The following is a 26,590-nucleotide window of genomic DNA, read 5'->3' on the forward strand; positions in this document are numbered from 1 at the left end:
GAAGAATAGTGTTAAAGAATATAAAAAGGCTCTCCACAAAGCAAGAGCCGCCTACTATTCAAAACTAATAGAAGAGAATAAAAACAACCCCAGGTTTCTCTTCAGCACTGTAGCCAGGCTGACAGAGAGTCACACCTCCACCGAACCCAGTATTCCTCGATCCCTAATTAGCAATATCTTTATGACCTTTTTTAATGATAAAATTCAAACTATTAGAAATAAAATCAACCATCTCCTGCCCTCAATTGGCACTAATACCCTCCCAACAAAAGAGATCTCAGAAACGGCTGAGAATCCTGCCCATTACTTAGACAGCTTCTCTCTGATCACCCGTGATCAGTTTATCAAATTAATCTCAGGTTCTAAACCAACAACCTGTATCTTAGATCCCATTCCTACCAAATTACTTAAAGAAATTCTGCCCCTAATTGATAGTTCGTTACTTAACATTATCAATCTGTCATTATCATCAGGTTATGTACCACAGTCTTTTAAAATAGCTGTCATCAAACTCCTACTCAAAAAACCCACCCTAGACCCAGAGGTTTTAGCCAATTACAGACCAATATCTAATCTCCCCTTCATCTCTAAAATCTTAGAAAAAGTTGTTGCCAATCAGCTGTGTGAGTTTCTCCGGGAAAATAATATATATGAAGACTTTCAATCGGGGTTTAGAGCCAATCACAGTACAGAGACAGCCTTGGCAAAAGTCACTAATGACCTTTTAATAGCCTCAGATCAGGGACTTGTGTCTGTCATCGTTCTGTTAGATCTCAGTGCAGCATTCGACACAATTGACCATCAAATTTTATTACAAAGACTCAAACAGTTAATTAACATTAATGGAACCGCCCTTAACTGGTTTAAATCGTATTTTTCTGATCGCTCCCAATTTGTGCAAATTAATGATGAGTCATCTGTGCGCACCAAAGTCAACCATGGTGTTCCACAGGGCTCTGTGCTCGGCCCAATTTTATTCTCATTATATATGCTTCCACTAGGAAACATTATCAGGACACACTCGGTAAATTTCCACTGCTATGCGGATGACACCCAGTTATATTTGTCAATAAAACCTGAACAAAGTAATCAATTAACTAAACTTCGAACATGTCTCAAGGACATAAAAACCTGGATGACCCGCAATTTTCTCTTATTAAACTCAGACAAAACAGAGGTTATAATACTTGGCCCCAAACACCTTAGAGATGCATTATCTAATGATATAGCTGCGCTAGACGACATTGACCTTGCTTCCAATGAAACAGTCAGGAACTTGGGAGTGATCTTCGATCCTGATTTATCCTTTAATAGTCACTTAAAACAAATTTCTAGGACCGCTTTTTTCCACTTGCGTAATATTTCCAAAATCAGACATGTCCTTTCCCAAAAAGATGCAGAAAAACTAGTCCACGCCTTTGTTACATCGAGACTGGACTATTGTAATTCATTATTATCTGGCTCCAGCAGTAAGTCGTTAAAGACTCTACAGCTTGTCCAAAATGCCGCAGCACGTGTCCTGACGAGAACAAAGAGAAGAGAGCACATTTCTCCAGTATTAGTGTCGCTATACTGGCTTCCAGTTAAATCTAGAATAGAATTTAAAATTCTCCTCCTCACCTTCAAGGCCCTTAATAATATGGCGCCTTTTTACCTTAAAGAGCTGTTAGTACCTTATAAACCCGCTAGAGCACTCCGCTCCCAGAATTCAAGCCTACTTGTCGTCCCTAAATTCTCTAAAAGTAGAGTAGGAGCCAGAGCTTTTAGCCATCAAGCCCCTCGGCTGTGGAATAATCTACCACTTTCAGTTCGGGAGGTAGATACCATCTTTTCATTTAAGAGTATACTCAAAACCTTCCTTTTTGATAAAGCTTATAGTTAGAGCTAATTAGTGCGCCAGAACGTTACTTGTTCTATTTTATGACACATGACACACAGAGCTTCTCTTTCCAGCTCCTCCTTCCTCTTCTCCATCCCTATCCCCCTTCCCCGGAATCCCTTTGCTTTATCACCCGCAGATCCAGGGCCTCTGTGGCCGCACCATGGATTGCGGTTTGTTGATCGTGCACCGGGGGTCGCGGTGGTGGATCCATTGTGGCGGATTCTGAGTCATGTGGGCTGATCGTGGTGCTGGTGGCGGACCCTGTGTCGCGTTGGCATTGGGCACGGGCGGTGGACCAGGACCACGGTGGTGGCTTGTGATGGGTCCTGGTGGTCGGCGGTGGACGGTGACTGAGGACTGGAGTGGCGTCTGGTCTGGATGGTGGATCGTGGTCTAGATGGTTGCTGAGCATGGACTGTGCTTGCAGCGGGACTGCTTGGCATGTCATGTTGGGGTTGTCCTTCGGGATGTCTACCCTCATCAAATGCTGCTAGAGACTTTGATTATTGATGATGTTCTCCTGCACGTGGCATCTATTGCACTTCTGTCCGTCCTGGGAGAGGGATCCCTCACATGAGGCTCTCTCTGAGGTTTCTACATATTTTTACCCTGTTAAAGGGGTTTTTAGTAGTTTTTCCTTACTCTTGCTGAGGGTTAAGGACAGAGGATGCCACACCCTGTTAAAGCCCTATGAGATGAATTGTAATTTGTGAATATGGGCTATACAAATAAAATTTGATTGATTTGATTGATTGTAAACTTTTCACCTCAGTTTAGCTGCAGACTGTAATTTAACTAGCCGATATTGGGCAAACTGTAACTTCTGACCACTTGGCAGAAAAATATTTGACTGTTTTTACTATAAACAAAACACCAAAGAGCTCAGTTTAACATATTAACAATCATACTGTTTTACAGGAGCGTCAATTTGTCCGATAGTTCCTGAAGGCAGCACAGCGGCCAGTGAAACGGGCATAGGGCGCGAGAGAGAGAGAGAGAGAGAGAGAGAGAGAGGGGTGTGACGTCATGGCACGGTGCCCCCTCCATGTTTGAGAAGTTTGAGCCACTTCGACAAACAGAGACACTTCCACACACTGAACTTTGTGTCTCCTCGGGACCTGTCATGGCACCTCGGCGTTATTTCATGTTTCGTCTAAGGTGGCCTCGGTTCGTTTCTCATTATAACTGAGTTAACTCGGTCCTTTGAGCCCGGCAGAGAGCGCACCGGGTCCTGGACTCATGCCCCACACTCACGTTAGAATTAACGTGAAGTTGCCCGGTTCGACGTGACTCCTTGGCTATCGGTGCGTTCAACTTCCCCGCAGTCAACTATTGGGCTCCGTGGTTCCTCGGAGAATCCCCGCATCCCCGGCCGGCTCGTCCCGCATGAACCGTGTCGAAGCAGCGACGAGGGGTCGGGGGCTCCGCCAGCACAGCCCGGCTTCAGGATGATGATGCCCCGAGGAGGTCGCCTGTTCCTGGCGACGTGCCTCGGCTCGCTCCTGGTTCTCGTGCTTTACTTCCAGAGCATCACCCAGCCAGGTGAGACCTCACGTGCTATCTCTAACATATTAATACATTAATAACGTGATTTAAAGAGCACATCCTGGCGGCTTAAGTAGGCATGGGGAACAAAGAGGGTTGAACTATAGGGTCCACGCTCAGGTAGCCTACGTCTGCTTCAGGTTGTAACTTTAACTTCACCCCCCTGGGCACAGAATACTTTATTGTGTTGAGTGCTCACAGTCAAAGTACATTTATGAATATAACATTATGACTTGATATGATAATATTTCATTAAATTAGTGTTATACGGCTACTATACAATATACAAGTAATTACTACTTAATACTTTAGTGTAGTGGCCTTCCCTCCGCATTTAATGCAGCATTCAGGCTTTTTAATTCTTTCAAGGGTTGTGCATCTGTGGTAAAAGTTAATGTAGTGTGTGCGCGTGCATGTATGAAACCGAGGGCATGTGCACAGACATAATGAAACGTGAATGAAATAAAGTATGAATACGCTCACTGTGAACAGTGGAATGTTTTGAAACCCCCCTCCCCTAGACCTCCTGCATTCCTCTGCTGCAGCCCTCCTCTCTTCTCCTCTCCTCTCCTTACCTCTCCTTTGTCTCCCGGGCACGGCCCATTCTGGACAGTGACAGACAGATTGGCCCCCAGGGGAAAACTCAGTCAGAGAGAAGGACAGGAGCGGTGGAGGTGATGGAGTTGTGTTGACCGTACATGCCAAAGCAAAGTGGTACATGGATGAGTAGAAGAGAGGGAGGAAGAGGTGTTTGTAAAGAGTACAGAGGAAGAGGAGATGGTCCGGAGAGTCAGTCAGTATGGCTTTTTGCTGAGTTGGAAAAGTGTTCTGATGAAATCTGCACAGCGTGTTCAGGATGATGTTTCGCATAACGGTGAAACCAATGGGTAGACAGAATCAGATGTGTCAGGTATGACACATAATCATTAAGAATGTAAAAAGCATTACCCCCATAGTCTCTCTTGAATGGTTTCCAGCTGGAAAAGCACAAAACCACAGTAATAAATCACTGAGCATATGGAGAAACCTACGAGTAACACACTTAATCACTCCCATTGACACCCCCACCCCCCATCTAGGAGCATATATCCTTACTGTCTGACCTGTTTAGACTTGTTTGATTTTCAGTCCCACCAGTGGCCATGCAAGCCACATAAGAAAGGACTAGTTCAGAGGATAGCAACAAAGCACAAGGCTACCTAACTTTACCGTGTATCTAGTCAGACTGTCAAATGGGTTAGGGTTAGGGTTCAGTTCAAAGTTGATTGCCACATTTCTGGTTTACTTATGCTTTATCACTTTTTTTTTTATTCCTCTCAATTTCCCATTTCTGCTCTGTTCCAAGTCACTGTGACTGGAGTACAGTGTACTGAAACAAGAAAGAAGGAACCAGCAAGTAGTTTAATAATATACACTGTATCGTATGTTATATCCTAAAATGTACTCCTTACTAAAAAAAATGCATTTTATTCCTTGGATTTTAGATACATTTCAATAGATGTTTTTATAGTTATTCATGAGATATCACATTTGTCCTTATTTGAGATTCAGATCAGTTTCTGTCGAACCCTCCTATATAAGTGAGATCCAGTATAAGGATTGAATACATAAGTTAGAATCATAAAGGAAGCTTTTGACAGAGCCTTTTTTGAATTGGAGATATGACACCAACACCTGATACTTGCTTTCACTGTCACATGTTGGCCAATTATATCCTGACCTTGACATGGTGTCACGCCCCAAACTGGAAGATTAGTTCAACTGAGTAAGAGTCAAGAATATATTTCCTTTCGGTCTGGAAATGTATATTTTTAGTAGGGATGCACCGATATATCGGCCGAACATCGGTACAGGCCGATATTCGCCTCGTTTACTGATATCGGCTTATCGGTAATAAACTTGACTTTCACCGATATCATTGGCCGATGTTCATATTTGTGGTAAAACCGCTGGGCACGTGCCGCGGCTGGGGGAGCAGTCGCTCCGTCGCCCTCCTCTCCGCGCCGCCGGAGGCTCAGTGTGCGGCACCGGGAGGTCCTCATCCGGTGGCACCTCACGGCGCAGGCGCGGAAGGCGGGGAGGGGACTGGGTACGCGGTCAGCGTTGGCCACTCTGGACGCGTGTCGGGCCCTTCTCGCGGATCACCTCAGCTACGGCGACCGCTGGGGGAACCCTCCGGCTGGCGCCTAGCAGCTGACTGAGAACTGGTGCGGACCAGGGGAATCCGACTGTTTAATTAAAACAAGCATCGCGAAGGGCCACGGTGGGTGTTGACGCGATGTGATTTATGCCCGACACTAAAAACAGGTAAAACTGAGGAGGGCTTGTTAAGTTATCTTGACTCACGCAGTGTAACTTGGCGTAAAAAGTATGAGCGTAGCGTCTGTTTAAGTACTTTATTCTCATGTGCACCGGCTCTATTCATCCGTCTCATGCACAGGTAACGAGGGAACTGACAACATACGTCATACACACAGAAGCCGTAACACCTCTAATAAACGGGCAATACTGCTACCGTAAATCAATGAGAAGAGCGTTCTCTATAATGATACTTTAACAGGGCTGTTTTAGACAGGGTAAAAAGGTGCTGTTTTAAATTATCCTTGTGGTATTTTGACCAAAATATGTTACAGACATTTCATTAAGATCCCAAGGAACCATTTCAACTTGCGGTAAAATGGGCCTAATATGTCTCTGTTAAATAAAGTTTAGTTAAATCAGAGATTGTTTCATAAATCTGATTCAATTTTTGCTCATTAAAAGATAAGAGTGATGAATAGTGCTTTTTAAATAATGATTTAATTATTTTTCTGGCACAAAAGGGTGAATGAATAACAACAAAAAGAAAATAAACAAATATCGGTATCGGCTATCGGCCAGATTGTTATTTTAAATATCGGTATCGGTATCGGCCAAGAATTTCCATATCGGTGCATCCCTAATTTTTAGTGTTCATATGCCAGATTTTCATAAATCTTGAATAACCACACAGCTGTGATCAGCCTTAGTGCGCCACATAAGCTAAAGAAATGTGAGTGTCCCTTCTGTAATGTTCCCTAATGGAGTCTGTAACACATCAAGCCTCTCTAATTGTGTCTTTGAAGAGTTTACACATAGCGATTGGCAACTGCAGCTCAAGTGCATATCAGGGTCTTTTGTCTGTGAGTAGCAAAACTCGTGGGTGACTGGTAAATCGGGCTAAAATCGTGTAACTTGAACTAGGCTTTAGTTCAAGTGACACAATACTTAGCCCAATAGTTAGGGAAGCACAAGATAATTTAAGTCCTCAACCAGATAAACAGATCAGGTTCACCAGCTTCCTCTGCCTCCTCTCTTCAGGCTCATTTTTAGATTAATAGTCCGGCAGGACCTGTATTTACATGAACATGATTTGATTGGCCAGCGTCTGCAGTTGAATATTTATTTAATTGTGATTTGATTGACTTGTACTTGCACTGTTTGCAAAGTTTATTTTTTTCCTCAACTTCAATCTCATGAAGTGCAATTGTGCAGCTCGCCCATATTTTTTGATGTTTCCACCAGGTGAGAAGGACTATGTTTTAGAATGCCTGAAGGTAGTTGTTTTTCCTTTTTATTGTGTTTATTTGTGTCTAAACTGCTAATTCGTTTCCCAAACGTAACCTGTGAAGCCCAACAGTCACGCTGGGGATGAATGACAAAAGCTTTTCTTTGGACATCTCAACTATATGGCAGTACTACTTTCCATTGTTCCTGTGTTCCTCTTTTGTGATTTCATTGTCGTCATAACATTTCCCATGTAACGCTGGGCTAAAGCCTCCCTTCCCAAAATGAGAGTCAAACTTGCTATTGCTGCATATATACATACTACTGTTTTTACAAGTTGAGCACAGGGACATTGTAGAACTCATTTGAAAATTCCCTAATGTTCCCAAAGTACTTATCTGACAGAGCCACATCCCCCAATTAAACCCACTGATTAATACCGGACACACAGCAAAGTGCATATTATTTTGCTGCCATTGTCTGACTTCCTGGGTTCGGCACAGGAATGAAATGCAAGTAATGTCTGTTGTGCTGTTATAAACTAGTAAGTTAGAAGATTTATGTGAGTTCATTTTAAGTATCTACATTATTGAGATTCAGATGTTAGATTGTTATAAAGTTTTGTGGACATAAGATCAGTTATGTTCAAGGTACTCCTCAAATGGATGGCTAAATAAAAGAAGTAGCATGCTGCTTAAGCCTAAGTAAAAAACAACAACAACAACATTAAAGCACACTGAAGCTCAGTTACAGGTCAAAAGTGTTGGTAAACCACTTAAATATTGGTAAATACTGCTACAACCACACTGATTCGTTTTACTTTAAAACACATATTACGTGCTACATTTACCATTGTTGTCCACACTGCTCTGGAGTCATTGAGGTCATATAATGGAGGCTTTTGGAAATGTTTCTGTGCTAGTCCCATTTTAGCTTGAAAACCCTGGGGTTTGCATTCTAGAAAGATACTTTTGCAAATGTTGACACAGACACTCTCCTTTGCTTCCTGGTACTTATCAGTAATGACTAGGGTTGGGTACCAGAAGTTGAGGGAACGGTAATGGTGCGCGCTCTCTCTCTCTCGCTCTCTCTCGGACTCATTGATATGTTTGAAATAATGCCACAATATCAACACTTATCACCACATAATTATGTCAAATCTATCTCATAGCTGCGCATTCGTTCATAATTCAGCTCGTCACTCACGCTTTCACACACTCGCACACACACAGTGTGATCCGACCCATGTTTAAACTCAGACTTGGTAAAAGCAACAGACTTTGTAAACTTAGTCAATGTAGATGGCGGGGTGTGCTGGGTTTGGCTCGATGTGGTTGACTGAGCGAAGCACGAATGATAAAGACCCAGAGGGGAGCAGTAAATTACTGACAGGGCCGGTAAAAACTTCAAAAACAATCAATTTTATATCATCCAAACATGTATGAATAGACCCAAATTAAGACTGCAAGCTAACATAGTGGATCTGTGCATGGCTCCCTGGGTGTCTGCCTTGATGAAGCTGTGTCCGGGGTGTGTGCACTCTGACAGCCCCTGGGTCAATGCCCTGGCGCCGGTCATGCCTCCCTGGGTGTCTGTGCCATTGACTCATCATTGATCTGAACGCGTGCAACTGATCAGCTTGGCTTGATCACGTTCCAGGGTGATTCACATGGTCTTGCTCTCTCTCTCTTTATCTAACACAGAGTCTTTTCCTCGTGACTGGCACTCAGGTACTCACAGTGTCCAGAAATTTGGCACCGACTGATACAACATGCACCGGTACCCGATAGTATAGATGTAGTTCGGTCAGTGACCTTAAAGTACTGAGTTCAGCACCCAACCTTAGTAATGACTTGTTGATAATAAATTGCCAATCTTGGCACCTATTGGCATTCGTCCGACAATGAATTTGCCTCTGGGGCAATGGCGAATATTTTGGGGCCTCCGGTGTAGACCGCGGATATCCAGGCCAAGACTGCACATTGCCTCTCAAATTGTTTCTCCTCTCCTTCTTGTGTCACAATAACTTGTTCATGCTACAACATAGAAGGGTTTAGTTATCATAAGAGTAACTAATAGTTAATACAAAACATGTATACTATGTGCAATTATTATTTGTGCTGCATACTCAGTAAATCATGTCTCTTTCTCTACCTAGTATTTTCAGTGTAATTAATATGAAATAAGCTGTTTAGCAGGTATTAGTGGCCACCAGCGTATGTGAGGGAGATAACTTCAGTTGTGCACCTTAGCGTCATCAAGTAATTTGGCCTTGTAATCAATGATACAGGCCAGACTACAGGTACGCTGAGGCTAAAGGTAATCTGACTGGCTTCTGGCTTGCATGGCAGTTCAATGAAGGCCATGTCGCCCGCACAGTAGATCGTTACCTCTTTACCTCTATGCCTTATTAAACTAAAAGCTGAATATCCCCAGCATGTTCTACTAATTAATTCCTACCACCAGTTGATAATCGGATCGGTAATCGGATGTTAGTGAAATGTTTTCAGTTATGTACCTGAAAGGGTAGCGTATGGCAATAATAATAATGGTGTAGTGAAAACATAATTGTGTATCAGAACCACTGGACAACCAGTGCACCACGCATTATGTAATGTTAATCTTATGTAATTTATTTAATAACTTGTGCTATAATGAGGTCCACTCACAGCAAGTAATACTGTTGTTTTCTGGTATTGAACATGGTTTATCTAATTTTAACATGGTGATTATTTTCTAAGGTTACTGATACCTGTGAGGACAGGAGCCACATTGGCCTGAAGTGTAAATAGTTTTGTTTACAGGTTTACAGCTTTATAGGAAACCCTTTCTCTTGCCGGTTGCATCTCAGAAGGATACATTGATACAGAGCTTTAAAGTCCCAAGTGTAGTTGTTACTGATTGGTAAGATGATGTTAACCTTGTAATTACTGTCCCTCTGCTGGGTGCTCAAGACAAAATGTTCCATTATATCTGCTTGTACTGCCATGAAGGCAGTTCACTCAGACAACTCACGTTTAACATTTATTGCAGCATTACAACAGGTTTAGTGTTGGCGTCTAGACACCAACTTAATCACTCCCCCATATGATTACACAGGAATGATGGGAGTGATGAGCAAATACTTGTAACCCCCGTAGGAGCCTACAGGTGGATGCTGGGGTGGTGGAGGGGCTGATACTGGCCATACTGCAGCAGCAGTGCGAGCAAGAGGGGTTGATGGGAAATGTCTCTCTAGTTAAATAGACCACCTGATAAGGTGGGAGTGTAATATAAATGTTTGTGGAGAGTGAGGTATGTGAGATGATGTATGTCACATGATTGGCGCAGCGCAGTTCGAGTTGCCTGCCAGAACTAGCTCGCCGGCATCGCCAAATGTTACATAGGATATACTGTTGAATGGATACGTTTTATTTACCAAAGATAAAATGCAACAATTTGCCATAAATAACTCCATCCATAAGCAAAGAGGGAAAATGTTTTAGACATAGTGAAGAAATTTCTCGAACATGTGCCTTTTCCAGTCAGCCTCTCTTATTAGTAGATACATCATCATTTGAACAAAAATAGAGATGCACACCCACTCCCTTTGTCCTCTCACTCTTTTTTATATGGTTGTGTTGACCCAGCAGAGCTGTGGTGCTGTGTCGTTAGAGTTTACGTATGTGTTACTGTGCCAAGTAAGTTTGTGGAAGGGTGTGTGTACAGTATTAGTCAAAGACGGAGTAAAGTTGTCAGCATTTAAATCCAGACTTGCTGTTTGACACAGGAAACCATTTTCAATCGTCAGCCTTTAACACTAAAACCAAGAATTCAAACTTTTAAAGTTGTAGTGTGTAGAATTTAGTGACATAAAGTGGTGAAATTTCATGTTGCAGCTGAATACCCCTCAGCTCATCCTCCCCTTCCAAACATGAATGAGAACCTGGGGTAATCTTCAGTTTTTTCATAAAAACACAAAGGATGTTTAGTCTGTCCAGTCTGGGCTTCTACAAGAAACATGGCGGCCACCATAGAGAGGACCCCACCCCCCTGATGTTAAAAGTATTTATTGATATAAAGGGCCCATTCTAGGGTAAATAAAACTACAATTTGTATAATTTAAATGAAAGACACTCATGTAAACATCACTTGGACTAATTCATATAAAATATCTGCCAATAGATCTAATTCATCTAAATCTTACACTCTGGACCTTTAAATGTTGTCTTTCTATCAAATTTCTAATTTAGTTAAAAAAACTGGAGAGAGAGTAACTTTAGTTTAAGAGGAAATTCTTTTGTCTGAGTTAATCAACCGTGTAAGTATCATATTTGTAGATACAGTGTAGTTGCCATCATTAAAATAAGATTGTATGACATCCCATGGCTGTATAACGTTTCTCCATACTCAACTCTTGGAATGTTTTTCTCATGTGGCGAACCTGTTACTACACCTGCACCAAGCCATGTGTTGTAGTTATTGTTTACTCTGTCTCCCTTCCCCATTCTCCTTTCCTTTGTGTGTGACGTCAGACAGGAACTCTCGTAGGTTTCACATCTCCAGTACCAACCACATCTGTGGTACCCCCAGCTGCCACAATACCTTAGAAAAACAAGCACCATTATGCTTTCAGAATTTACATAACAGTTTTGCTTCACTAGTTTGTAATGGTTTGTTCGCATTATGGCATGAAATTCAAACTGACCTTAAAAATGTTGCTCTTGACCAGAGCTAGGGCTTGAATCCGACTGAGGGTTGTTTAATATCTTGTTGGGTTAATTTCTGAATCATGAGCATATTCTCTGGCGATGGTGCATTTTGTGCTGTATTCACCCTGTCCAGTTTTTCCACTTCATTTGTTAGGTAGCTGTACACGACTTCAGATACTAGAGGGTGGGAAAACTCTTCCCTCACTTTCCCAGCTATGGGAAACAACAGCGATTTGTCTGATCAACAAGCTAAACTGCCCGCGGGCACCTGAGTAACATATTTTGTGGCTGCTTTACACCATGCCAGTGTTGTAGGTCTCAACTGATCCGTCACAACTGTTGTCACATACGCTGATCAAATGTGGGATGAATTAAAAAATGAACTGCCACAAATAACTGTCATGTTTAGTGGGTGGTTTTGCCAGACGTCTTCAGTCTGCTGGTTCCTCAGACAGCGACGGAGTCCACCTCTCCACTCTTATCAGAGACAACATCAATGCCTGCTCTGATGTGTTTGCCCACACACAGTCTGTGCACGATTCACAGTGTAATTTTTTTTCGAAACCTTCCGAAGGCACATAAACACACTGTAATCTCTGTCACTGATCACATGCATTTACCCACAAATACTTTACTCACCCCCGTACATGTCTGCTCATACACTGACACGGTATCACCCTGTAATTGAACACATCAGTGCTACGTTATGGGCATGCATGCACATTGCCATTTGTGAAAGACAAAAAAGGTTGCGATGCCTTTAGGGTCTGTGCAATGCTGGCAGCTTTTTAGAGCATGCTGTACACCACATGCTAAACCTACTGGCTGTTTGTCCTGCGTCATGTTGTAGGATCTCTAAAGGTCTGTTTGTTTATATGTCAAACATGCTCTAGCTTGAAAATCACAGAACCTTCTGGCTTCACCGTTTTTATAACCGACAACACAGAGGGATTTGTAAAGAGGAACAACTAAAGCACTGATCCAAAGATACTGGAGGCTTGAGTTAGTGGTTGAAGATGATATTGTGGTTTCAGTGCTTAATGATTGGGTCAGATTCTGGCTCTGGTCTTACTTGTTCTTATCAACCAGTAGCACTGGTTGGGATTGTCAAAATTTATTTTGGACTGGAGCTGTTATCTCTTTGTGGCAACTTCTATACTTTGTAGCTTCTCTGTTATTTCGGGTATGAAGGAGTTTAGAAGGAGATTATCAGGGAGTGTTATGGTCACAGCAAATAATTGAACTCAACCTTGTGACATGCCATCTTCCCCTTATCTATACTGCTTATCCTCCTGAGGGTCGCAAGAGGATCTTGAGCCAATCCCAGCTGACATTGTGAGAGAGGCGGGGTACACCCTGGACAGGTCGGCAGCGTATAGCAGGGACACCATGTAGAGGCAAACAACCATTCACTCTCACATTAACACCACCACACAGTTTAGACTCTCGAGTCAACCTAACCGACTGTGGGAGGGAGCCAGAGTAGTCAGAGAAAACCCATGACACACAGGGTGAACATGCATTGAATCGTGGTTCGGCTTGAGGAACCTGGAACCTTCTTGAAGTGCTAACAGCTGCATCACTGTACCATCCAATGTTTCAAATTAAATGTTTGTTGATTTCTTTAATATCTTGAATATGACAACAAAGATAATAGCTCAACAGCATATTGACAAATAATGACATCAGAGAAAAAAAGTTATTTTCTCACCAGCCCACAGTCGTTAAGGAACTGACAGCATGCCTCTAAATATAGACAGAGCAGAGTTAACTGAGTAGGTCAACTCATGCGGTTTTTTTTTCATATCAATAGTCAGATAGTTAGATGGTATTGTGGTATCCAGACCTCGTGGCGTGGGGCTACTTTGGCGATTTCACATTTGGCCAAAAGGTTGATGCGGACAGCCCTGAGGCTGACACGGAACAGACTGGTGATTTACAATTCTGTATATTGTTATCACAGAGAACAAGCTTTTACTCTATCAGCAGCATCTGGACCATTCCCTTGGAAGCAATAAAACATTTAAGGTTCAACACTCCAGGAATAAACTGCAGCACAGCTATGGGTTTAAACATTATCACACATGCTGAGGTTTTTGTAGTTTTTTGAAAAAGACACGGTGCCAACATTAGGGATGGGTGTTCGATTAAATTGTCTTCGTCGATTATTAAAAAATTATTTCATTGACGAAATTCTTAATGATCAATTAATCGATCGTCGATTAATTATGCCCATCCCTACAACAGATACCTTCAAAAATGACTATTATGATGTGTAAACAATTTAGACCGTAGAATATTTAAAGACTTATGATTAGACTTGGATTATAAAATGTAATTTAATTTAATATACTTAATTTGTACTTTTTCTGTTTGTAACTCACACAATCCCAGGTTAGTGTTCCATGGCTGACAGTACTACTAGTTCATTTAGTGACACCTTTTAGCTGAAATAGTGACTTAATATTGTGAATACAGTATGTTTATTGATTAAAATGACACAAAATATATTCTAAGAAATGTTCCTGGGGTCTCCAAATCCCCTTTGTCTTCTTTCATCCTGGCCCTGAACTTTCAAACTTTATTTGCACAAATGTGAATAGTAACCTAAACTCTCGAGAGCCTCAACCACTGTGGGGGGCCTCTCTACTCTTATGTCTAACCTGAGTGAAGTCATAGTTTGTCTATGACTTCACCCCTTTAATGTTTTAGAATTGGAGGGTCAGCCTGAGTTCTACCATCATTATATCTTTCTGAAGTTGACATCATAATTACCTAAAAAATCTGTTACATGCATGTTTCTGTAGAATTTTTTCATAAATTTCAAAGAATTGTGGAAGTGAACATTAGAAGGTATGAAGGAGACTAAAAGTAGGTTTCTGTGCCATTAAAGTATATCCATGATTGTTAAGTCAGCTCATCTTGTTGCCCTAATTATCACCATCCGCAGCTCATATAGCCTTTGGATGATGTGACACTTTCAAATCAAGCTATGCCCAAAACAAACAGAACGTCTGCTGGCTTGAATCTCCTACTAATCCCTTTTTCTTTATTGCTTTCATTTGTGTCATCTTATGTTCTCTTTTAGTCACTTTCGGCTTTATCTGAAACTTTTGCATACCTCAGTCAAAGTAAACTCCATCGTGGTTTTGTTTTAGCTCATAGAAACTTCCATCACGTAGGCCTCATGAAAGATAGTTGTGCGGTTAAGTGCAGTTTTACTTTATTGATGTCACAGAATCCTCTGCTCCATTGTCACATAGGAGAAGACCAAAGCAAAAGAGATTATTATTATTTGCCAGCAGAGGTGAGCAGAGGTGGTCTTCAGCTCTGCATCAGCCTAAAAGTTTAAATGGAATGGACCCACACGATCAAAGTGTTTTAGTTAAGTTAAACAATGTCACTGCTGTCCTGTCAACTAATTAGTCATTAGATAGTGCTTTCTGTTTATATCAATTCAGACCAGTATACAGACTTAATGGAACCTTGTTTGTCCGAGAGTATAACAGCAGTGCAGCTTCACACGCCAGGCAGACCCAGGTTAAAAAGTTTGTCTCTGTGTAGTAAGACTGGGGCCTCTTGTGCTCTTCGTCAACTGCCAGTTGTTGTGTCACTTCCTGGAGTCTGAGAGGAAGTTGTGGTTTTCTGGCATGTGACAGAGCAGTTAACACAAAAAAATATGTGGTTTGTGATGAGCAGATTAACATAGAAGATGCTGACAATTTAAGTGCAGGTAAAAGCTTTGATGCAAATAAAGGATACGAAAAGTATTTCCTGAGTTAAACCTTTTATCCAACAAAAGATAGCATTACTAATGGAGGTAAAACTCTTGGCGGCCATATACCTTGTAGGGCCAGTAGCCAAAGAAACATTTATGTATCATACATTTCAAGAGAAAGGATCAGTGAAGCTGGATTTCATAGTAAACTCTGTAAAGTTATAGATGCACAAATCAAGCACAATGACAGAAAGAAAATCCCTCTTCCGAACCAATGAATGGCGGGGCTTACGGACACTCGGATGACACCACAGGAGCATTATGGAGGCATTTTATGTTTTTTTCTGTAGTTTATTACATTTGAAGAAGTGGTCGCCAGTAACTTCAATTGTATTGGATTTGGCTGTAACACTGTTTAACCCTGAAACTATAGTGTTTTGTGGACTAAATCACCTCACCCACCCTCCATCAGTGGTGGGTAGATAATGAGTGAATAGATTTTTTTTTGCTGAACTATCCCTTTAAGGTGGCTAAAATGTGTTAAATCGTTGGGTACTTTGGGAACTGTTTTTCCTTTTAGGATTCCCAAGAGATTAACACACTCAAGCATCCATGTTGTCGGTACCCAGTTTATGGTCACAGGGTGATAGGAATTCTCCAGATTCTGCTTCTGCATGGAAAGTACAAGCTACATGAGTTCCTCTTCTTTTGAAGAATATACAGATGGAGGACAGCGTGGTCGAGATCCAGACAGGATGTGAATTCAAATGTGATCCCCATTTGACACACTCGTGCTTATGTTGTATTTGGGTGAAGCCCCATTGGAATTTTTATTTTGTTATTTTTAAATGGATCATTTATATTTAGAAAATCACTACATGTTTGTACCTAATTCAGTCAGAACCAGGCAGACATACAAGATACATAAATAATGAATGACAGCATGAGACTTAGTGGTGGTGTCATGTAGTGATTTTGTCACAAAACCAGTGTTGTTTAAATTTGAACTATGTTACCTATACCTTAACTTTGAATTGCAGAATGTTTGACTTATTCAACAGATGGTGCATTTGTCTTAAACTACTCAATCTTGTCAATCTTTTAAAGAAAAGTGCTCCTCTGGTGACTTCAAGTGATATCAGCTCTGTATGTGAAATCTATTCTCCCCTGCCCCTGTCTTCCCCTCATGATATCAGTATGAATGATAAACGTTGATATTTCCTCTCCATCGTGTAGTGTTTATACTTGAAAACAGACAATAAACCTTTCATATGAGCAGAGCCTTTAAGTGTCTCTTGACCTACTTTTCCAACTTCCTGAGGAAGCGTCTTGAGTTTGCTGAAGGCTTTGCTGCTTCAGATGTGAACGGCTGTGCTGTTGACTGAGACCTTAGGAAGGTCTCTTTCTTTATAGTCTGTGCTACCTATGATTTTTCTGTCTGATAAGCCTCTGAGTTGTCCTTGCACTGTCACCTCTTTCCTTCACCATTTCGTCCTAATCATTGCTATGTTTCTCGGAGTGCTTATAAACATGCATGTGATTGTGCGTGTGTGCCCTGTTTAGCATATGATGTGAATTTTATAAGTATCAACTAAAGCCTTTCAGCGGGGCCCAGCACGACTTAGATGTCTATCTCTGTGTGTCCAGATGATGTGGCCCAGCTTTACCCGAAGGAAGCTGAGGATTTTGGGTGATTCATGTGTGCTCACGCAGAGGAAGGATGGTCAGAGGCAGTATCACGGCAGTCTCATGCTCACTGTCTGTCTCAGATCCTCTTTCATGACACGCTTGATGTATCTGCTGACTCACCAGCTATCTGATTGTTCTTCTTTTCATTTTGGTTTGTTCTCCTAAATGGCAGGAAGCTGTTGTGATTTAGAGCTTGTTGCCACAGTCCCAAAGCCAACACAGAGGGTTACTGTGATTCTGTGCCATATCAAAAAATTATTTGCTTGACGCCAGCTCAGCAGAGAAAAGAGACACTGAGGCAGACACACAGCCTTTGGCTACTTCTAGATTCCATTCCTCTATAGAATAACCCCTCACCTTACGTTTTAATGGAAGCTGATATGCTTTCCATATGAAGTACTTTCCATGTGAAGGGGTTTGCAAATATCTATATGACACACACTCCCCCCATCTCCCTGCTCCCCTTTCTCATTCCAGCTTTGTGTAAGATGTAAAGAAATCCACATGTGCAATACAAATCACTTTGTGCTCACCACCATGAGCTGCAGACACCAACACTGACTGCCATCAGGCCTGGAAAGAAGGGGGAAGGGATTTGGGTAGTGGGGGGGGAAGCGGCAGGAGAAAACAGATGTGTTTATAGAGACTGGAGGAGGGAGGGGTCATGATAACAAGGTCCCCATACGGATATTTTAACCTTTTCAAACCAGCAGAGCGTCTAGCAGGTACCAACATTACGCATGCTCAAACCCTCAGCTAATGAGCAATGCATATTTATTGTTGTCTGGTTGTGTAATGGTAGGAAATGGGTTGTGGGAGCGCTCCACATGTGCTTTGTTTTGTTTTGTCCTGCAGTTAATTTACTGTGGATAGTTAAAATAACCTTAAGTCAAATACAAAAAAAATTTGATTAAGACAAATAAGTTGCAGCAAGATCAGAAAGAGACTGAAAGGAGGAGGAGACGTGTAACTTATATAAGAGCTACAGAAAGAGTTTGGAAGGAACACACTGTTCCTATAATGGAACCTATAGATGAACAGAGGGAGGCTTTTTTTATACGAAGGATCGCGTCATGACAAAGGCAGAGCAGAGGGGTGGAAAGTTAACTCTGACAGACTCTCTGTTGAACTCCATCTTTACAGTGTAATTCAAACCTGCAAATGCATTAGACATTGTGTTTCTCATTTGTACATTACTTATGAGAATAGTGAAATAAATCTCAGTTCATTATTTAACTGTTGAATGCTGGGCTTGTGAAAAGCACCAGTCATGCAGTCCAACTTAAATCAGTCATGACAGCGCTCACGGTGAAAATCCACTAAACCGGTTCTCTTATTGACATAGAACCAACAACATGTAACACATTTACTGTGGTGTTACTATTTCAAATCAGTCGCATCGGAAGGCAAGAACTGAAGTGAAACCCTTTTAAACACATTGTGTAAGGTTGTTTGTCTGATCTTCCCCTGTTCAACTGTAGAACCTGGTGTGAAGACTGTCAGCGGACCAGGGAAAAGCAGGAGAGGTCCACTGCAGACCCTCTACAATGGGGAGCAGGTGAGAGCATAAACACACACACACACACACACACACACACACACACAAAAATACAACCTATATGTCTGTTTCTCCAGGCCACTTTATAAATTTGTGTTGAATCAAAGCTGTAGTCGGACATGTGCCTCTCTTGAAATGTAACAACACATCGTGGTGACAGACCAACAGAACTGTGATTGGTCTGCTTGGTTTTTAGTCTGCTTATGGAAAACTTTTGAAACCAGACCTTCTCATTTCAGTTTGGCCTTTGCAATACACGCACCCCTGAATTGGGACACAGATTCTGTGTTGATCCTATACAGAGAGGTAAATTGGCAGATCCTAGTAGCTTTGCAATGAGCGAATAATTACTGGTCACACCACAAATCCTTACAAAAAACCCTGAATAATAAATATCTATTTTCATTAAATGGGTCTGTTGTCTCCAGATCTTTATACGTCCTTCACTTGTGCTCGTAGCAGAATCATTTTCAGTTTTTGGCGGCAGATATCTGCTGTGTTGCCCGGGTTCATCCAATTAATTTATGGCAGTTTAGGCTCTTACCCAGAGTTTGATACCCTCTCACATCTATAGTTTCTTCATATCTTCACATCTGTGAAGCTACAGCTAATAGCTTAGCAGGCATACTGGAAACAGAGGCAAACAGCTATAGGCTGTCTAAGTTCAAAGGTACCTGCACCTGTAAATCTGATTAATTTACAAGACGTATCTTGTTTATCTTCTTTGCACACAAAACCAATGTGTAAAAGTTTCAGCCTGGAGCTCTTTGCAGATTATGAACCCAAATATTACATGTCCTGTGGAACAGATGTTGACATAGGAAGAGAAAAGGTTTTAGTACTTATCCTAGATTTATCTGAAACTATAATTTGATGAAAGATTTGGCATCTTAGTGAAGGTCTCAGCTGTTGGATATGAACATTGTGGATCACAGGAATTTGAACACTGGTTATCTAATGATGCTTATTGTCACGCAGTTGATGGCTGATTGGATATGATAGGTAGAACAGATTCAAGTCCATCACAGAGTTCACGCCGCAGCCTGCCAGGCTGGTTTAGCATGCAATACGATGGAGAATACATGTAGCCATCACATTAAAAAACACACAGTCACATGCTGTAAATGGATTCATTGGTATATTTTTCCAACTGTGTCAGCTTTTAATGACGTAAGGGCAGATTATGTGTGCTCCAGCAGTTTTCTGTTGTTTAATTTTTGTAATATTAACCTAAATTTGGAATATGCAATTTTTAAACATGATTTAAAATTATACGTAGATGAGCGATCTGTATAACAATTCTCCTCTGGACTGACATTTCTCACTGCAGCAATTTTTTAAAAGTTGTTTCTGTTTTTTTGCTTCTTCCTCCCTCTCTGGTCCCTCTTTTCCTGCGCACTACATTGTCCTCATCCCAAGCAGCTGGAGCTGTTGGCAGCTCAGAGGTCCCTGCAAGGCCGCAGGGAGCTGTTGGAGCAGGCGTGTCTGAGCAGCATGAGGAAACGGCGGGTACTCTCGCCTGAGGATCTCAAACACCTCATTGTGGATGATAAACACAGCCTTATTTACTGCTACGTCCCCAAGGTTGGTTAACATGAAGAAGTGCAGCCGGAATTTTAGACTGCAGGTTTTTTAGACCGTGTTAGATGGGGCTTGGGATGGGGAGGGAGGGGAGGAGGGTTACATGCTTGATATCTAATTACAAATGGATCACAATTATTGTGGTTTGGATGCATTTTGAGACTCTCCCTCTCAGAGCCAAGACTTAAATCTGAACACGATATATGCATATTGTTTGCTCATTTTGACTTGCACTTCACAAGGTTCATGAGCCTGTTTTGAAATGATAAAAAGCTGCTTCTTAAAAGATTGGAACTTGCTTGTGAATCAAAGTGAACATCCACACACACACTATACTGCAAACAGAAACTGCTAATACCAAAGCTGATCTGGCCATTTACAAAAAATGTGCACACAGAAAAATAAAGTAGCCAAGAGTGTTAGTGCGTTAGGACTAAATAACTTCACTGTCTAAAATAATTCACAATTAGAATATCACAGTATCAATTGAAAGTATTAATAAAAGAAAATTATGCTTTCTCTCAATTTAATCTTAACATAATTTTTTCCACCAGGAGGTTGTGTTTTCAGCCTTATTTGCTTGTTTGTTGATAAGATTACACAAAAAACTACTGGACTGATTACTTTGAAACTTGGTGGAAGATGTGGTTCAGGTAAGGGAAGAACATGTATGGGACTAATATCTATGTGAAATTTGGGGCAACTTAATAGAATGTAAGGGGACTGTTGGGCCTTAGTAGTGTTCAATTATAGTTTTGGTTAATTAATTAATTAATTATCTTCAATATACAATAAAATACAACAAAATACTCATACCTACTGGGGGTGTGCAGATAGATGATGCTCTCATTGATGGTAAGAGCAATTATTGTTCTTTTATTGATTTACATTAATCATTGTATTATCAACATTATTTAAATAATAAATCTATTAAATATAAAGATTTTTTGTAGATATTATGACATCTCAGTGTGGTGCAGTGAATGAAAACAGCAGCTTTGTGCCTTGATAGAGAAATGGAAATGTTCCTCGCTTTTGTGACTTCCAGGTAGCCTGCACAAATTGGAAGCGTGTCCTCATGGTCCTCACTAGTGACGGTCGCTACACTGACCCCCTCGCCATCCCTGCCAATGAGGCGCACGTAGCTGGTAACCTCCGCACGCTGTCTGAGTTCTCAGTCTCTGAGATCAACCAACGCCTTCGCAGCTACCTCAAGTTCATCTTCGTGCGAGAGCCCTTCGAGCGCTTGGTGTCCGCTTACCGGAACAAGTTCACACGTCGCTACAACACAGCTTTCCACAAGCGCTACGGAACCAAGATCATCCGCCGGCACCGGGCCAACCCAGAGGCAGAAGCACTGGAGAAAGGGAATAATGTGTCTTTCCACGAGTTTGTCCAGTATCTCGTGGACCCTCGAACCCAACGGGAGGAACCCTTGAACGAGCACTGGGAGCGGGTGCACTCGCTCTGCCACCCCTGTCTCATCCACTATGATGTGGTGGGGAAGTACGAGACCCTGGAGCCCGATGCTCAGGCTGTGCTCAGTTTGACTGGAGTGGAGGGAATGCTTCAATTTCCAACATCTGGTAAGAGCACCAGGACTGATGGCAACATGGCTGCAAGCTTCTTTAAGCAGATCAGTCCTTTCTACCAGAAGAAACTGTTCAACCTGTATCGCATGGACTTCCTGCTCTTCAACTACTCCACGCCAGAGTATCTCAGGACTCGGTGAGTGACAGAGAACAAGTGAAGGACGTCAGTGCTATTGATGGATCGGGCGTGATAGATTTCCTTTCACATCTCATTCATACTTTTTTACCTAAGATGATTTTTGCACTTTGCGGTCCATCACAGACACAGACTTGTCACTACTACTCTCCAAGAGAAAACTGGCTGGCTGTGGAGAACTTGATTTTTTAGTTTTCTATTTTCTGATTTCACTGAACTTTGTAAGTGGAACCAAATTTCTTCCTGGGAATGAAAAAGACAATTTGTGCTTTTATCTACCAAGAATATGTCTAATTTGCTGCCAAGGGTGTAAACTTTAATGTTTTCATTTTTAGCAGAGCAGCATTTGGACAGTGTTCCCAAAATGTGTATGAAACTGCAGGTGACACATTAACTTCCCAAGTCTTCACAATCAGGCCCTTCCTGTTAGGGCTATAGGTTCAGATAGAATCAGTATTTGTTTTTTTGCCATTTCTCGCCTAGAAGTAATCAAGCAAACCTTTCTCTGACTTTAATTTTTTAAATATCTGTTCCATGTGGTTGTGGAGTTGGTGTAATGTGCCCTTACCCTTGCAGCCGTGTCCGCTGCGTTAAAAATAAGTTTTCCCATGGCTTGGTTTTCTGAGCCATAAATTCAAGTCACACCTCAGAGGAGCAGGATCTCCTCTCACAGGGGTTTACAGGTGAATGTGCTGACACTGAACGCAGCAGATCAATTCAGAGCACCAAGCTTCAATAACTCTGGAAGGCGTTTATTTATGTATGTCAGAGCATGAAGTATTTATTGTGGGAACGTATGGATTTGGGCTCCTGATTTTTTGTGAAAATGAATTTATATGAAATGATGAGAATTTATTTTCCTTAAAGTAAATATTTGCTTACATGGAAAGCTACTTGCTGTCTTGGCTTTTGCACATAAATTGATGCCAAATAGAAATCTTTCAAGCAACTCTAAACGTATTACATGACAGTCTTATTTTTCTGATAACTACATCCAGAGCTTGTGTCTTGAGTTCGACAGCACTTATTGACACTATCTTTAAATTTCTATCTGTGAGTCATTTCCAGGGAAATGCAGCCCCCGTTGAGTTTCAGTAAAAACTTGCTGCCATCCTTCCTCTATCGCTGTCTGTATTTAGCTCTGGGCAGGTAGACTGAACAAACATCTGCATAGCTGTGGTCGGGGCCGGGTCCAGCCCAGCACAGCTCCTGCTCAGAGCTGCGCTTGTTAGGGTGAAGGCTCTGGCACATGACGGGTTAATCCACACACAGTCATGTCCACGGCTCTGAACAGCCCCGTTCAGCAACTGAACTGACTTTATGCTAATAGCTAATAGCTAAGAGGTGAATGGAGGAAGATGTATGTTAATGACCTGCACTGCAGGAATATCAGTCTGAACGAACAGCTGCATACAGTGTGAATGTTTAAAGGGAAACTTCAACAATTTTACACATCATGTGTGTTGATAGTGGTGTGATACCGGCTGTAAAGCCTATTGTCACTCAAGGCCACGTCAGCCAAAGGCAGCATAACGTTTCTGAATCTCTGATTAAACTGTCAATGGTTGAGATGCATCGTGAGTAATGCAGGTTTTTACAAGGAAGAAGAATGTATAGAATAAAAAAGATGATATCTCTTATTCTGCTGCATCGTGTTTCAGACTGTCCTTTTATACTGACATCATTATTTCATGAAAAATGCAACAGGTTTACGTAATTTCATTTGATGCAATCATATCTGCTTGTGCATGTGCAAACCAATATCATTTAGAAAACTAGTGCAGTTAGCTAAGCTACCTTGTTTTCTCTCGGTCATTTTACTGGAAAAAAAGACAATCAAAGAAAGTTGTTCACAGACTTAACGATGACGAAGGTAATGTTACAGTTACGTTAAGTGCCGTAAACTCCCCAAAAAGTGCCAAGTTTTTTTTTGTAATTTGCGACTTATTTTGAGCGAAACAAAAGGGAATTAAAATCAGATCAGTTGAAAATGCAGAAACTGGAGATTCAACCTAAAAAAAAGATTTCCAAACTTAAATGAGTGATGACTAAATATCAACTTGGGTTAAAAAGAACTCTCTTAACAAAGAGATTCTCCGGAAATGCTTTTGAACTAAATGAAAGCTTCAGTGTGTAAGATTTAGCTGAAAGGGATCTATTGGCAGAAATTGAAAATAAAATAATCCTAATGATGTTTTTACGAGTGCTTGATCATCTAAATTGTAAGAATTATTGTTTTCTTTACTCTAGAATGAGCCCTTTATATTAAAATACGTTATATTTACATTGGGAGCGGGTTCTCTCTATAGAGGCCGCCATGTTTGTTACAGTAGCCAAAACTGGACAAACTAAGCACCTTTTGAGGTTTTACTACAACTGAAGTTTTCCACAGGTCCTCTTTCATGTTTGGAAGGGGAGGGTGAGGGGTATTCAGCAGCAACATGCAACTTCACCACTAGATGTCTACGCATTGAGCCTTTAACTGAAGTTCAGGTAAAATGTAGTATGAAAGACTTGTCTCTTTTCCCCACAGTTACAACTATAGTGCACAGTTAATTCGATTTTTTTTGTGTGCAAATCATCAGGAACTAAGGGAAACGCAAGATACTGTTGCTAAAAGAAAAAATCATACATTTGCCGTATGATATTATCATCATGATATCAGTGTGAATAGTTGTGCTACTGCTTGTGAAGACAAGTCGGAGCAGGTTGGCACAGGTCAACTCTGTAAACGTTTGAGTTTTTGTATTTACGTATTTACCCCTTAAAGGTACAATATCTGAAGTCACTTTAAAAAGTGACTTCTTACATTTTGGCTTATGCCACATCATTTTATTATTATTCATTATTGCCATAGATCACAGGGTTTTTCATTTTTAATGCTCCTCTTTGTTGCAGCCTGTGATTTAAACATCATCTGCAGGAAGCTCCAATTTCCCAAAACCAAATCACACCCTTAATGTTTCTTCTTCTGACTATGATGACATGATGATATGATGCACAAAATATATGTTTTACCTTTTCATTTCCTTTTTCTTTCCTGTAAAATACAGAATACAAATAACAGGTCATTTTCTCTTTGATTACACATACTTCCATGTAATTTCCCAGACGCTGCTGTGCACAAGCACAGCTAAGGCCCATGTCTCCAGTCGTTTACTGTTGAACTGTCTCTTTAGTCAGACCAGTGACTCGGTGAGTCATTGTTTAACACACCCATTACTTGTGCCATGAAACTGTGAATGTGTTAACCGAAGTGCACTTGCTGATGTGGTGATTGACCGGCTGGTTAACTTTGAAGTCTCAACTAATACAATCTCTGAACAGCAGCACCCAGCGTCTGTCGTCTTTTATCGTTTCTCATTACAAACACAGTTATTCTCTGCTGAACAGTTTACTTCCTTTGCTAATGATGGAGGAAGCTTCTCATTGACTTATAAGGGACTAAGATAAACACCATACTTATGGCTGCAGCCTGCAGCATTGGACTAATGAAATGAATCATGATAAGAAAACCAAATCCATGCATTCCAAGAGCCATGTTGCATGAAATATTTTTTTCATACTTTTTCCTGTATAGTGTAACTTAGTTGTGATAAAATCACACGATTTAAGAGATCTGCAATTTATCATTATCATTCTTATTTTGAGGGTGAGTATGACAACTTATTATTTCGATGGTGTAGATGTTCATAAAATAAGGAATAATCCATAACAAAAAGTAATTGTGATCAATTGATGGATTTTGATTTTCACCCACATTTGGGCATAAAAATCTGGGAAAACACTAGAATATTGTACAAAATCACAGTAGTTGCAAAAAATTTGGCTGAGATGTAAGACTCGTGTATCAATCATTGATAAAGCAAATTCTTGTTCTTTAAGACTTACAATACACTGAAAATACATAAACAGCTGCAGATAAATGTTGAGCAATACTGAGAGTGTGGCCTTTCTGAAATGAAAAACAAAAAAATATGCTATCTATGTTTCCATCATATTTGACTCCATGGTGCACATTGAATTTCACTTATTGCTCCTGTTGCAGCTCTTTGTCTGCAGTGATTTAAACAAACGTGGCCTTGGAATTAGTGCCAACAAGCTTTTTTCTGGAAATGTGGAAAAAATTTCAGCTTAAGTTTGATGTAAAACTGTGAAAGTACGAAATTATAAACCATACACAGGCCAGTCGTGGCTTTAATGTCTGACTTGTGTTTTGGCTGATCCAAGTGATGTTGCCACAGGAAGACAGATTTCGTAACACTGTTGGTTTTTATTAAAATATAATTAATCGTAACCACAAAGTCACAGACACACTCACCAAACACCAACATGTTTTTGACTCCACTCCTGATCTTTACACAGACTCACATAAAGACAGTACAGCCGACTTTAGCTGTGGAAGCTCTGGTGACAGTGAACACAGCGATTTTAGAAAATAAGTACTTTTTAAACGCCCCTTCAGTTATCATGTGGCAGTGTCAACACTGAGGAATAGTACAAAGTTTTGCCTAAAGACAAAGGACTGAAGCTACTAAGTTTTAACATTGACACGGTTGTAGATGATGAGATTTCAGGTAAGACAGTTGACATAAATTTTGTTTTCAAGGCAACTATTACAACAAAAGTGCAAGGTAGCCATTAGCCATAACACTCTTAGATGTACTGACTGA

At 41.0% G+C, this 26,590-nt stretch overlaps 1 protein-coding gene across 2 annotated transcripts; it reads left to right on the forward strand.

Moving 5' to 3' along the window:
- Window positions 1-2,910: 2,910 nt before the first annotated feature.
- Window positions 2,911-25,246, forward strand: LOC128442278 (carbohydrate sulfotransferase 11). Of its 2 annotated transcripts, none has more exons than XM_053424674.1 (4): window positions 2,911-3,424; window positions 18,532-18,608; window positions 20,028-20,192; window positions 21,238-25,246. In XM_053424674.1, the coding sequence occupies exons 1-4, from the start codon at window positions 3,331-3,333 to the stop codon at window positions 21,919-21,921; spliced, it is 1,020 nt and encodes a 339-aa protein (XP_053280649.1). In that variant the 5' UTR covers window positions 2,911-3,330; the 3' UTR covers window positions 21,922-25,246. The 2 variants fall into 2 exon arrangements, with proteins under 2 accessions (XP_053280649.1, XP_053280650.1); XM_053424675.1 differs by having other exon boundaries at window positions 20,031-20,192.
- Window positions 25,247-26,590: the final 1,344 nt, after the last annotated feature.

The sequence above is a fragment of the Pleuronectes platessa genome, chromosome 6, assembly GCF_947347685.1.
Source record: "Pleuronectes platessa chromosome 6, fPlePla1.1, whole genome shotgun sequence".
NCBI lineage: Eukaryota > Metazoa > Chordata > Actinopteri > Pleuronectiformes > Pleuronectidae > Pleuronectes > Pleuronectes platessa.

Bases quoted from the DNA above. Each gene is read 5' to 3' on its own strand.
- LOC128442278 (XM_053424674.1), top strand. From the start codon at position 3,331: ATGATGATGCCCCGAGGAGGTCGCCTGTTCCTGGCGACGTGCCTCGGC. The intron at 3,425-18,531 runs GTGAGACCTCAC...GTTCAACTGTAG, and splicing joins CCAGAGCATCACCCAGCCAG to AACCTGGTGTGAAGACTGTC. The intron at 18,609-20,027 runs GTGAGAGCATAA...CCTCATCCCAAG, and splicing joins CCCTCTACAATGGGGAGCAG to CAGCTGGAGCTGTTGGCAGC.